Raw genomic sequence first — 12,218 nt, forward strand, 5'->3', positions numbered from 1 at the left:
CCAGCTGTGGGGGCTCGGCCGAAGCGCCCGCCCCGCCGGGCGAACAGGGAACGGCGTGCGGTTTTCTCCGTGCTTGGTTCAGCCATCAGAGCGGTCACTCTTGTAGTGCTAAAGTAGGTATAGTACCCAGGTAAGACCAGTTCGGTCAGATTCGGATGCTCTTTGTACCCAAAATTTTGCAAAGTGAGGAGAAATCCCGTGTCATGGCTATCAGCTATGATCTTCTTAGCATGCAGATGCATTTTCTGACCTAATCACTGGGGTGATCGGCTCCTGGAAGAATGTTAAAATGCAACTGCTTTCTGAAATGAGATCTTCTACCGCTTTGACCGATGTATCTGGATTACAGAAGCTTTATGTTGTATTAGGCTGTGAACCACACTCGGTTTGTTTTCCAAGGTAATGGGGATATGCCAACATGTGCTTATGTTTAATCCCCTTCTTTGACCCCACATAGAGCACCAGTTTAGTTTATTTAGCCCATTCCAATTATCAACAGAGCTTTTTTCTAGGTGAGGAAGGGGGCTCAAGCGTTCTGTCTTGGGGAACACCTGGACAGGGATATGTGTGAAAAATTAATTATGGCTTAGGGTAGGTATTTTTAAAGAGGAAAAGTGTATTTGAGCCTCTTCATACTACAATGATGAAAGGGCAGATTCATGGTTTTGAGACCCTTCTGCAAAATATCACGTGCTGGGGCTGAATATGATACCTCGAAGCCAGCCCTGAGTACTGACAGGTAGCGTGCTGGTGACAAATTCATGGGTACGGAATGCTTTTCATTCTGACTGTTCATTCCAACCAGTCCTGGCTAGCAGGATTTTTACAAAGCATGGGAAATGCCTCTAGAGGAAGCCTCCATTTTGATGGCTGTGCCTAACTTGCCTGATTGTGGTGCTCCTGAGTTTGCTGTCAGGTTTTTGAAATGTTAAAACATAATTTCCAGATTCCTGTGTTGGATGCTTCTTCGCTAAGAGTCTGGAAAATAACTCTGGTTTTCTTGGGTTTTGGTGGTAAATAAGTTTGGCTGTGGGAAGCACATGTTCTTACAAAGACAGAGCACACAATTAAAGTTCCCTTTCTTGATAATTAGAGATTTTAAATATTTAGTAGATGAAATGCAATATTCAAGGAACCAGAGCAGTTGAGTGAATAGCCTATACGTTTCTTTTGGCATGAGGTGTGTGGGGGTGTGTGTGAAATGTTTATTTCTTCAAAGCAATAGGTATTAAAAATGCTTTTGAAAGTTAATTAAGTAAATGTGTAGTATATGTAATACGCTTGAGTACGATCCATGGATTAGAGTGAAATTTCAACACTCAGTTCACTTGCTTGGAGAACGCAGTTCTGTTTTGATACCCGGGTGGACTAACTAAGCATAGCAGTAGAAAATCCGGGGTGTAAGCCACAGGTGACTGTTGAGCGTAATAGTTCAGTATGTTGTAGAGAAACTCAGGAATCTAGAAAATGCTGAACTGCTATGTGCTAATTTGGCATGCAGTACTACGGTACTTTCCAGTGGCTAATCAAAATAAAGTTGAATCAGAAAACCATCAAACTTGTGTCATGCGATCAAAATATTGGAGATTTATCTACAAATAGAAGCACAAGGAGCAGCCTTTATTGCATTTGGCAAAGAGCTGAAGGATATCACATTTCTTTCTAATCATTTTTGCGTGCTGTTATGGCTGTTTATTTTTCTGCAAGCATTAGTCTGATGAATTTTATGAGCATGAACGAGATTTTAAATGCCCTGGAACACACAGTGTTTCATCTTGGACTGGCCATTATAAGCATAGATTCAGTTTTGCAGTTTGAAATGAAATTGCTCTGGAGTCATTTGCTCTCAGTGACAAGAAAAATCAGCAGTAAAAGCATCTAATGGGATTTTTGAGCAATGGAAGTAGCCTTGTTTGTTGGAGCATCCTTAGTACCCATGACCAAGGTTGATGGAGCGACGCTCCCGCTAGCTTTAATAAGTTGCATGTCTTTGTAGCGTGGTCTGCATCAGAATGCTGGGGGATGTAGATTCCTTCGAGGTGTACTTTTAGGAAGCCCCAGAACATCTTGTGACGGCATATTCCTGCATGCTCGCTCTCTATTTCTGTGCATATGGTGTTTATCGGTGCTTTTAGACATCCATTCTGAAGCATGCTTTTTTCTTTTCTGTCTTTTCAGACAGTTACTTAGGCCTTCTAAAACCGTCTGTCTTGAGAATAGACTAGGGAAGCATCTGCTCTCTTCAGCATCAGCTTTATCCAAGATACCGTATGGTTGTTGTATAACATAATATTTTCCGTGTCGTTACTTGCGTAGCAGAGTAACTGCAGGACTCTGCCTGATTCAGGTTAAACTGAACACTCGAGAGAAAGAGGTACTAGGAATTTACTATTTTTACATGATTGCCATTTTTTCTCGCATGCTTGAGCTTAGGTATTATCTTTGCTCATTTCAGGACTGCCTCTGAATCGCAGTCCAGAAAGAAGAAACAATCGTGTTGATTTAAGTTGAACATTTGTCTCTAAGATTAAGAACAAAGCCATGCCAGTGCTTTCGGAAGACTCAGGTAACTAATCTGCATGCTTTCAACAGACCAGTGACTGCAATCTTAGTGTATGTGTTCCACACGGGAGATGAATTCAAATTGAAGTTAAATAAAATAGAATTAAGAGAGTTCAACTACATTTCTTAGCAATTACCTAAAAGAAAATGAGGAAGGTGGAGTATAAAAGGTGGAAATGAATAAAGTTAGATGTCAGGAAATGCCTAGTTTCACAAGAATCCTAAGAGCCCCTGGATATTGCCCATAGACAGGCTCCTATGGACAGACTTGGACCTCTCAGTGTAACACTGGCTTCTACGCATGCTTACTAAAGATCGGCCCTTATATCTGTGCTGCTCGCTGTGCCACTTCTTAATATTTTCTGAATAGGTGTTGGTAAGCTTTGTTAATGTTCCCTTTGACTTACAATGCAGTGATTCCATTCAAGGCTTGCTAACCAGCTTCTCCAGTATGCTACCCAGGGTGAAGTCATATACATTAATGATGCTGAGTTTTAAAGCAGAAATGGGTTTGAGTCTCCTGGATCCAAATGCACTCTAAAGTTCACGGGGAGAATAGCCAAAGGAGCAGATTTTAGCCATCCCCCCTCTTTTTTTGTTCTTGTTTTTTTTTTCCCAGCCATGGTCCACCAGGAAAAACCTAATGCAAAATTGGGATATTGCTGATGTAAGCACTTTTTAGAAAACTAGCCACAAGCTTTGCTTCCACTGCAGTAGAGATCTATGCCAGTCCTTTCCTCCTCTGGTCAGACCTAAATTCTAATAGGTGCCTCGGAGGTAGAAAGGGCAGGATAACACTTGGGAGCAAAGTTGCTCGGGAAGTGGAGCTGGTAGCTGTGCAGCAGGTTGGTAGTTCAGCCATTTTTCGAGTCTGCTGTGGCACTCTAATAACTCCAAGTTTGTTAGAAGGCTAGCTGTTCCAGAAACAAAGGGTAATTAATATGAAGGGGGAGACTTCAAAAGTAATGTCTTCAAAAATATGTATTGCTTTGGTAGCTTTTGCCTTAAGATGATATATGTTATATCCTAAGTTGTGTTTGCTGCTTAAGAAGGGAGCGTTACAAAATGAGTGGAGATAAGCACAAATATCTCTGCAAACTTAATGCTCACCAAGATGGTACCCAAGTAAACGTAGCTGATGTTAAGTCTGCAATAGAAGGTCCTGTGAGACATGCTAGCTACAAAGCTTTTGTTCTGTCTTGAATTTAAATTTAGGATTGCATGAAACTTTGGCCCTTTTGACATCTCAGCTAAGACCTGATTCAAATCATAAAGAGGAGATGGGATTCCTTAGGGATGTCTTCAGTGAAAAGAGTCTCAGCTACCTGATGAAGGTAAAAGTTCATTTATGAACATACATTTTCCTTACAGGTTCCTTACTCTCTGTCCCATGATTTATTAACCGTTTACTTTGCCAGAGTTTCTGGTTTTTGTAGATTTCTATAACGACCAAAGCATGGATTTATTTAAGCACAAACATTAAGAATATTCATTGACAATTAACGTATTTTGTTCAGAAAAAACATTACTGCCTTCATTGCCAAAATGCAGATACAATGCCCTGCAGCTAAAAAGCGGTGTGAGACGGCTTAATTTTTTCCCTTATGCTGCTGAGGTCTTAACAGATTTTCTGGCTGTCTGTGAAACTAGCATGAGCAAAAAGAAAACTAGAAAACTCCTCAGCAAAACAAAAATAACCCCAAGAGAGGTTATTTTTCTCACACTTCTCTCAGAAAAAATATATTCCTTAGATACAAAAATATTCCAGTGTAGGTATATTTAGGAAGTTTTATATCTCTCCGTAGTAACATACCTGAATAATCTTTTTCAGATTCATGAAAAACTCCGTCATTATGAAAGACAGAGTCCAACTCCTGTTTTACATAGTGCAGCAGGATTAGTGGAAGATGTGAGTAAAAATTCTTGTCTCCTTATTTTCCTGTTACTTTCTAACAAATCAAAGCTTTGCAGTTGTGCTATGTGTGTACGTATTTCTCATCTTCCCCAACTGTTTCTGTAATCTGTTGGCTAGGTTCACTCATGATTGAGGAAACGAGAGCTCAGAAATGCCATGTCATTAAATTTCCAGTGAAGACAGACACAGGCAGGTAGAACAGAAGGATGTTATTGATGGCCTTCGTAAGGGAGAGGCTGCAAAAAGCGTTTGGTCCTTTCTTGACAATAGACTATCCCAGCTAAGCATTCAGTCTTAAGGACTTAAATCCATTACAACCCAAGCAGCTTTGCTGTTCATGTAGAATAGTTTGGGTTGGAAGGGACCTTGAAAGATCATCTAGCCTAACCGCCCTGCCGTGGGCTTGGCCACCTTGCACTAGATCAGGTTGCTCAAAGCCCTGTCCAGCTTGGCTTTGAACATTTCCAGTGGTGGGGCATCCACAACTTCTCTGGGCAACCTGTTCCAGCATCTCACTACCCCCATCATAAAAAAAATTCTTCCTTATATCCAATCTAAATCTGCCCTCTTTTGGTTTAAAACTGCTGCCCCTTGTCACTACAAACCTTGGTGAAGAGTTTTTCTCCATCTTTCTTTAAGCACCCCTTATATATTGAAAGGCAGCAGTAAGGAGCCTTCTCTTCTCCACGCTGAACAACCTTAATGCTATATGACTTCCCCATCTAGAACCCTTTATGGGGAAAGGAAATTGCTTTTGCCTCAACCCCTTCTCCCTTCCTCCTCCCTCCTGCCCCTTCTCTCTCCTCTTACCCACCCAGTCTTGTGCAAAAGTGCTTCCATTATTTCTCTAATCTTTTGTTTGGAAGACCTGAGACTCCAGGGCATATTTTGGTATCCAGGCTTTGCAGGGGAACAAGGGAACTTCTGTTGCATGTTCCACACGTGTAATGCTACCTGGTTACAGGGAGGATTGAACTCCTTTATCACAGTACAAGCACAAGAGTGTTGTTTCACATACCACTTAGTGATTCTATATATAATTTTAAAATTTCAGAACTTGTTCCTGAAATTATATTGGCAGAATCACTCTTAAAATATATGTTTAGGGGATAGGATCCTGCTTTCTGATGATATCTTCTTGCACTATCTAATAAAAATAAGATAGATGAAGAAGCTTTCGTTTCTTTTAGGATTCACATGCTATCGATTTGGATTGGTTTTGATCTGTGCACTCTACTTTGTGGGGTGACAGAAGTTAGCAAACACTCACCAGAACACTCGCTTGCAAATACATGATCTTATTTGGTGGACTCCTTTTCTTCTGAGCTTGTTAATTTTTATTTTAAAGGTTATAGAAGAATTGCAGACTGCACCAGTGAACAATGAAGAAAAAGAGCTACTTCAGCTGTTGTCAACGCCACATCTAAGGGTAAAAAACGCACCAAAGACCTTAACAAAATTCCTTTGCAGAATTCCAATAGCATGTTTTGTAATGGAAAAGATACACTGGAGAATCCCAAAGAGAAAGGAAAAACCTCCTACGAACTGTAGTTCTATTCCACTATGATCTCCTGCACAGGCTACAGGATGCGAAGGGGATTGGGAAGACACAGCCTAGGCCTTTCATGCACAATGCACCGTGTTGTCTTCCCTCCCCTCCTTAGTATTTTCTGAGGGAGCAGAAGAGAAAAGGTTACCATTTCTCAACTTTTTTTTCTTTCCATAGTCCACCTCCATTCTCTAGGTTTATTTAGGCTGAGCTTTGTAATTGCCTGGATTTACTTTAAATATCGACATATGCCAATATATGGTTTACGTGATGGGTAAGGTAATTGCTAAATCTTTGAGGGGGGGATTTATGGTGAGGGTGGGAAGGGGGAGGCTTAAGTTTGCTGTAATGTTGGAAACATGAGAACTGGAAACTGTGATATTACCCCACTAAAGTACTGTTTCTTACTTCCTTTATGCAGGCAATGCTTGTAGTACATGACACTGTAGCACAGAAGAACTTTGACCCAGTCCTTCCACCTCTACCTGATAACTTTGATGATGATTTTGATGAGGAATCAGTGAAAATTGTTCGGCTAGTGAAAAATAAAGAACCCTTGGTACATATAAGATAACCTATCTCTAGTCATAAAACTGTGTAGTGCAAAAAGCGTTATTGTGAGTATGGAGGAGATACTTGAAGATGTCATCAGTCTGCAAAAACTAGGAGTGTTCTGAAGCTAGTAAAATAACATAAAAAGAATACTTTGGTAAATACACCTTCACAGTTTTCCATGAGATGCTTTGTAGGCACGGATTTGTAACGCCAGTTAACACAGGGAACACGATCTCTGAGGAAACTGTGTTGAAGCAGTTACGCTTATACATATTAATTATTTTCATATTGTAGCTAACGTTCAGTGAATTAATACCTTCATTTGCATAAAAGTCAGTGATCTATGGTAAGAGCATGTTTGATAGCTGTATGTAAACATTATATTGCCAAGGTACTATTTTTATACAGATTGAAAAATTGATTTCCTAAGAAAAAACAATTGCGTTGGGGAAGAAATCTGCTAAAGTGCTTTTTGTGTGTGACTGTAGTAGAAGAGAGCAATAACTTAATTCCTGATTAAAGCATTATAGTGCCAGCAGAAGTAGGAGAAGGGGGGAAAAAAAAAATCTATTTACTTGGCTTTCCTTGCCTTTAAATGTAAAAGTGCTGGCTGTATTGTATAAAGATTTAGAAGACGCAGCGAAGGCTTGTTGTAAGAAATTCTGCTTTGTGCACTTGAGTGACTTTGATCACCACAGTAACGTAGGTGGCGTAAGCAAAGTCGGCAGAAAGGACGGTGTGCCCACCTTTCCACAATCGCATGACGTGGGCACAGGCAAAAGTTGAATAATGGTGAAAATTGTCAAGGAGGAAGACAAAATTTATAGAACAAATTAACTCCAGTTTAAAAGACACATTAGCTTACGTGTTATTTCACCGCTTACTGCATTCTAAGCAAAATTTTTATGATGGTTTCATGGAGGGGTATGTTTTCCTTCAGGGAGCTACCATCAGAAGAGATGAGCATACAGGAGCTGTGATTGTAGCAAGGATCATGAGAGGTGGTGCAGCTGATCGTAGCGGTAAGTTTCTGAAGAAAAGGGGATTTAAAATTGCATTTATAAACTGTTTTAAAATTCCCCAAATTATGCATGCACAAATGGACTGTAGACACATACCTAGAGCAATAATCTCTTAACTAAATCCGATGGTTATTCATTCCAAAGCCAGTCCTTTGGGCATGGGCGTTTAATATATGTATAGTCTGGTTTGTACCAAAAAAAAAAAGATAAGAGCTTATTGAAATATTAATGGGCAACTGTTAAATGTTGAGTCTGAACCTAGTATGTAGTCTCTCTGTGTAGTCAGTGGAGGGAGGTGGATGTTGTTGGAGAACAAATCATCCCAAGGAGCTTCAGAATGTGATAGGTCACTGCTAGAATTGCCTTTCTTCCTTACTGACTGTAAAGGGAGCCTACGTGGTAAGCTCACTGGACAACTGAATTTTGGGTGTCTAGTGGCAGGAGAGTCTTCCATGGGTAGGCTGTCATTCAACATTTCAGGATATACGGGGTTAATTCCTGCAGGATTTGACCTTCCATTTTCTAGAAAGTGAGCATCCAGATTCTATTAAATAAGCTGAATTGACTTTACATGAGAATTATAGACTCCGAGCCTCATGCTCTTTTTTTAATATACAAGTAATGCAATCCCAGAATTAATGAATTACTGTGATGAAAAAATATTAGCTAATTACAGCTTTCTTCTTGATCGTTATCGTTCTTCAAATTAGTGTAATCTGATAAATGTAATATGAAATGACTAGAGCGTGCGCTTAGCATTTCTGTGTTTCATCAGTAATCTATTAATTTAATTAGATATGTTTTTCTCTGAAATAGCCGCTAGGACAAAATGCCACCAGAGATGGGAGAAGTAGGTCTAAGCTTCAGAAGAAAGAAAAGAATGGTTTTTACTTTTAGTCTAGTATCTTGGTGTATTCAGTATATTGTGTGTGCGGTTTTCTGTTTGCTTTACTGAGGAATCCTTTTACGTCAGTTAACTGTAGTTATATAACACAAGTACAATATTTCTTACTGGATAAACAAACCTAAAACTTGTAAGAGCCTCTTCATGGCTTGTTAAAAAAATTAGACCAGCGTTCTCTCTGGGACTGTGTAGTGTTGATCTGTCAGTTGACGACCATGTCGTTTCTGCCGTTGCGGTGAGCAGCGTGTCTCCCAACTCTATGAGATTTGATCATCTTCATGAAACTATTCCAGTTTTGATTCTTAGGGCTGATCCAAATATAGAGGCAGTGATTTTCCAGAGTACCTTGCCACATGTTCTCCTGTCTCCCCTCTGGTCTCCTATGAGACTGTGCTGCGTGGGAAAAAAAAAAAAAAAGCCGTATGGCCTGAGGGCGGGAGGCTTCAGAGCAGATTGCCAACAGAGGCATTTGGCTCTGGTGGGAGACGCATTTAGGGGAAGGGAGGTGAAGGGGTACATGCTATCGACCTAGGCTGGACATCAGAGGAGTGGTGCTTCCCAGTCTGTAGACTTATTTTTATTTACTTACTGTCTTTTCAGGTCTTGTCCATGTTGGAGATGAACTAAGAGAAGTCAATGGTATTACTGTGCTTCACAAACGACCAGAAGAAATAAGTCAGATTTTGGTCTGCACTGATTTTTCATTTCAAGATCTTTTCTGTTGAGTGATCTAGTGATTACAATAGGTGATGAAATTTAACCATGAGTTTAACATATGTATAGAGCTAAAAGGTGCAATCCCTGCTTGTCTTTGCATTAAGAGTTTTTCTTCTCCCAGTGGATTAGTCTTCTCCTTTTGACTTCAGAAACTTGTGCAAACTGAGTCGGTACCAAGTAAGATATAAATAGAAGGTTACATGTTGCTCTGGTGAGAACTTTCATTTCAAACTTTGTTGATGACGAGCAATTTGCAAATTAAAAATGCATTCCTAGAAGATAAGTAGTTTATTCATAATAAGGTACGTTAGGAAGCTGAAGAAAGTCTTGGATGTGTGTCCAGTAGAGCTGTCAGTCTGTTCTTTACCAGCAGATTCCTTGTAACATTAGCAAGTTCTTGCTTCAAGCTTCTCTAACATTAATGCCCACAAGTTTTGGTAACTAAACCTCCACATCTGTGATCTGCCTGCTGCATTGCAGAAAGTGTTGTAGCTCTTAGGCTTATTTGTCTCTGACTCCCCTCCTGTGGCTTGGTTCCCTCTTGTCATTGTGTGGAGTGGAGTTAGGGACACAGTAAGAAGAATGGCAGCACTAGGATACTGAAGTATCTGGCATCGGTTCCATCACCTAATTTAGATTTGGATCAAAGTAATCCTGAATAAGGAGAATGACTGCTTTGCACTTGGGTGGGCAGGATCAAAATCGTATTTTGAAATGCTGTGTAATTTTATTTGTGGGGATGCTGGAATGCTAGTCATCTATCCTGTTTTACATGCCTGCAATGTAATAGTTTCCTTTTCACGATTTATTTTTTGAGGAAGAGCTACAAATCTTTGTCCAAGCTGATTGTCTGGGTTTCCTTTTTAATCTGTGCAGAATAGCAGGCTTCTCTAGGACACAGTTCATCTCATCCAAAATAAGGAATCTAAAATAGATGAGATAAACGTATTCTAGACTTCCAAAGCACCTGGAAGTGCTTTTTAATTTACTGTCACTAATAGTTGAAATTTACTGGCAAAGATTTTGAGTGAAAGTAAATGTTTGCTTTGTAGATGTTTACATTTCACCCTAACCGCTTAGCCACTATGTGGGAAAATACAGCAATATTTCTCAAAGGAGCACTTCAAAATGGTTAGTCTGCAAAAACTTAAGTTAGTGCCGTACTAAAAGCCACAGAAGTATTTAATGCCCTGTGAACTGTCATCCAGAAATTAATGCAGTTGCTAAAAGCAAGTGAAGGAATTTTAATGCAGGTCTTGATATGTTCTAATCAAGTAGTTACTGTGGATGTCTCCATGGGGAAGACATTGTTGTGGAGGATGCATGTAATTTCATGATAGTCTCTGTCATGAAGTTAAATAGCAGATTAGCTTGGCCTGTTAAAGTTCTGAGAAGAGACAGATGCTAGCTCCGAAACTGGACCTTGAATAGTCTGTCTGCTTTGTGTCCTTGTCCTGCTTTCACAGTAAAACACGTTTCTCTCTTCCTCAGGCTCAGTCTCAGGGGTCAATAACGTTAAAAATAATTCCAGCCATCAAAGAAGAGGATCGTCTAAAAGACAGCAAGGTACGCAACTTGGTGAAATACTGAAGCACACGTTTTCATGTTTACACAATGCTGGCATCTCTGTAAATGCAAGATCCCTGCTTTTTTAGTGAGGAGTGTCCCAGACCCATAATTGAACTAAAAAGATAGTAGAGCAGTTTCTTGTTGTAAAATGCAGTGCCCTTTTATTCAGTAGAATTACTTAGGTGACACCTCTCCTCTTCATCATCTTGGCACATGTTCTTTCGTAACATTTCTGAAATCTAACCTCTTCTTTTTGCTCACGTAATTAATATTGGTGTTCCTGCCAGTCTCCTCTTACCATGGCAGCTGCTATCTGTCCATTATCTCTGGGCATTTTGCCACTCGCTTGAGTCAAAACAGACCTATTTGCAAACAGAGCTGCATTCATCAGGCGACCCCATTAGCCCACTGCAAACATCGACGTGCCTCTCCGAGTGCTCTGTTTGCCCTTCTCGACCAGCAATGGCTTCCTGTTTGACAGGTCCCTTGCGGGATTCCTCTGTTGACCTCTAGTTCTGCTTCCCTGCTTTCAGTTGCCAGTTTTTTCCGTGAAGCCCCGCAAATCACTTCTTTTAAAAGTAGTTCTATTGTGATGCATTATATAGTGGTAAGATACAAATCCAAATTGAAATAGTAGATTTTGATGCGTTAAAGGAGCATTTTGAGGACAGTCTTTATAATTAGGCAACTTCGCCATGAATCCCTTTTTACTGTTTTCTCCCTCCCCTTAATTTTTTTCCTTTGTTGGTTGCATTTTGTACTTGCGTAGACTGTGAACTGGGTTTCTTGGGACTTTGATAATTGAGTCTTGTGTTCTGCAATGCCAATACATAGTGACTGGGTATGTGCTTGAAAGTTAATTTTTCTGCATAAGTAAGTCAAAATGCAGGTGCAGCTTGACTAGATTTCAGTATTTTTGAGTACTGTAAAGCATAAAGGAGAGATGAAGAGTATATAGTTAGCAGTGTAAGCATTGGGGAAGCCTTTTAAAGGTAGTTTGAAATCCCAAATAGGACAAGAAGAAAGGATGTGTTACTTTCTTTTAAAGGTGTTTATGAGGGCGCTTTTCTGCTATAATCCCAAAGAAGACAGAGCCATTCCCTGCCAGGAGGCTGGGCTGCCATTTAAGAGACGACATGTCCTAGAAGTTGTAAGCCAAGATGATCCTACGTGGTGGCAAGCAAAGCGAGTTGGAGATACCAACCTCAGAGCAGGCTTGATCCCCTCAAAACAGTTCCAAGAAAGGTTTGTCAGTGAAGATTACAGAGTTTTTCTCACACATACAATGTCTCACTGATTTTATGCTGCCTTTTTTCACAGGAAATGAAGGGTAGGATCATGCCAGGGTGAACAGCAGATGCTTAGAGGAAAGTGCTGAAAAGCTCCATCCTCCTCAATTGCACAATAAACTTCCTAGCTTTCCTT

General features: G+C 40.2%; 1 protein-coding gene across 1 annotated transcript in view; it reads left to right on the plus strand.

Moving 5' to 3' along the window:
• Positions 1-6: 6 nt before the first annotated feature.
• MPP3 (membrane palmitoylated protein 3) overlaps positions 7-12,218 on the plus strand; it is a 28,681-nt gene continuing 16,469 nt past the window's right edge. The window contains exons 1-10 of the mRNA XM_009648231.2: positions 7-113; positions 2,456-2,566; positions 3,778-3,896; positions 4,394-4,471; positions 5,826-5,906; positions 6,448-6,585; positions 7,522-7,603; positions 9,108-9,193; positions 10,716-10,790; positions 11,842-12,038. Of these exons, the coding sequence (XP_009646526.1) occupies positions 2,542-2,566; positions 3,778-3,896; positions 4,394-4,471; positions 5,826-5,906; positions 6,448-6,585; positions 7,522-7,603; positions 9,108-9,193; positions 10,716-10,790; positions 11,842-12,038 (881 nt within the window). The 5' untranslated portion in view covers positions 7-113; positions 2,456-2,541. The remainder of the gene's footprint in view (positions 114-2,455; positions 2,567-3,777; positions 3,897-4,393; positions 4,472-5,825; positions 5,907-6,447; positions 6,586-7,521; positions 7,604-9,107; positions 9,194-10,715; positions 10,791-11,841; positions 12,039-12,218) is intronic.

Source organism: Egretta garzetta, unplaced genomic scaffold, assembly GCF_000687185.1.
Source record: "Egretta garzetta isolate BGI_Z169 unplaced genomic scaffold, ASM68718v1 scaffold100, whole genome shotgun sequence".
Classification (NCBI taxonomy): domain Eukaryota; kingdom Metazoa; phylum Chordata; class Aves; order Pelecaniformes; family Ardeidae; genus Egretta; species Egretta garzetta.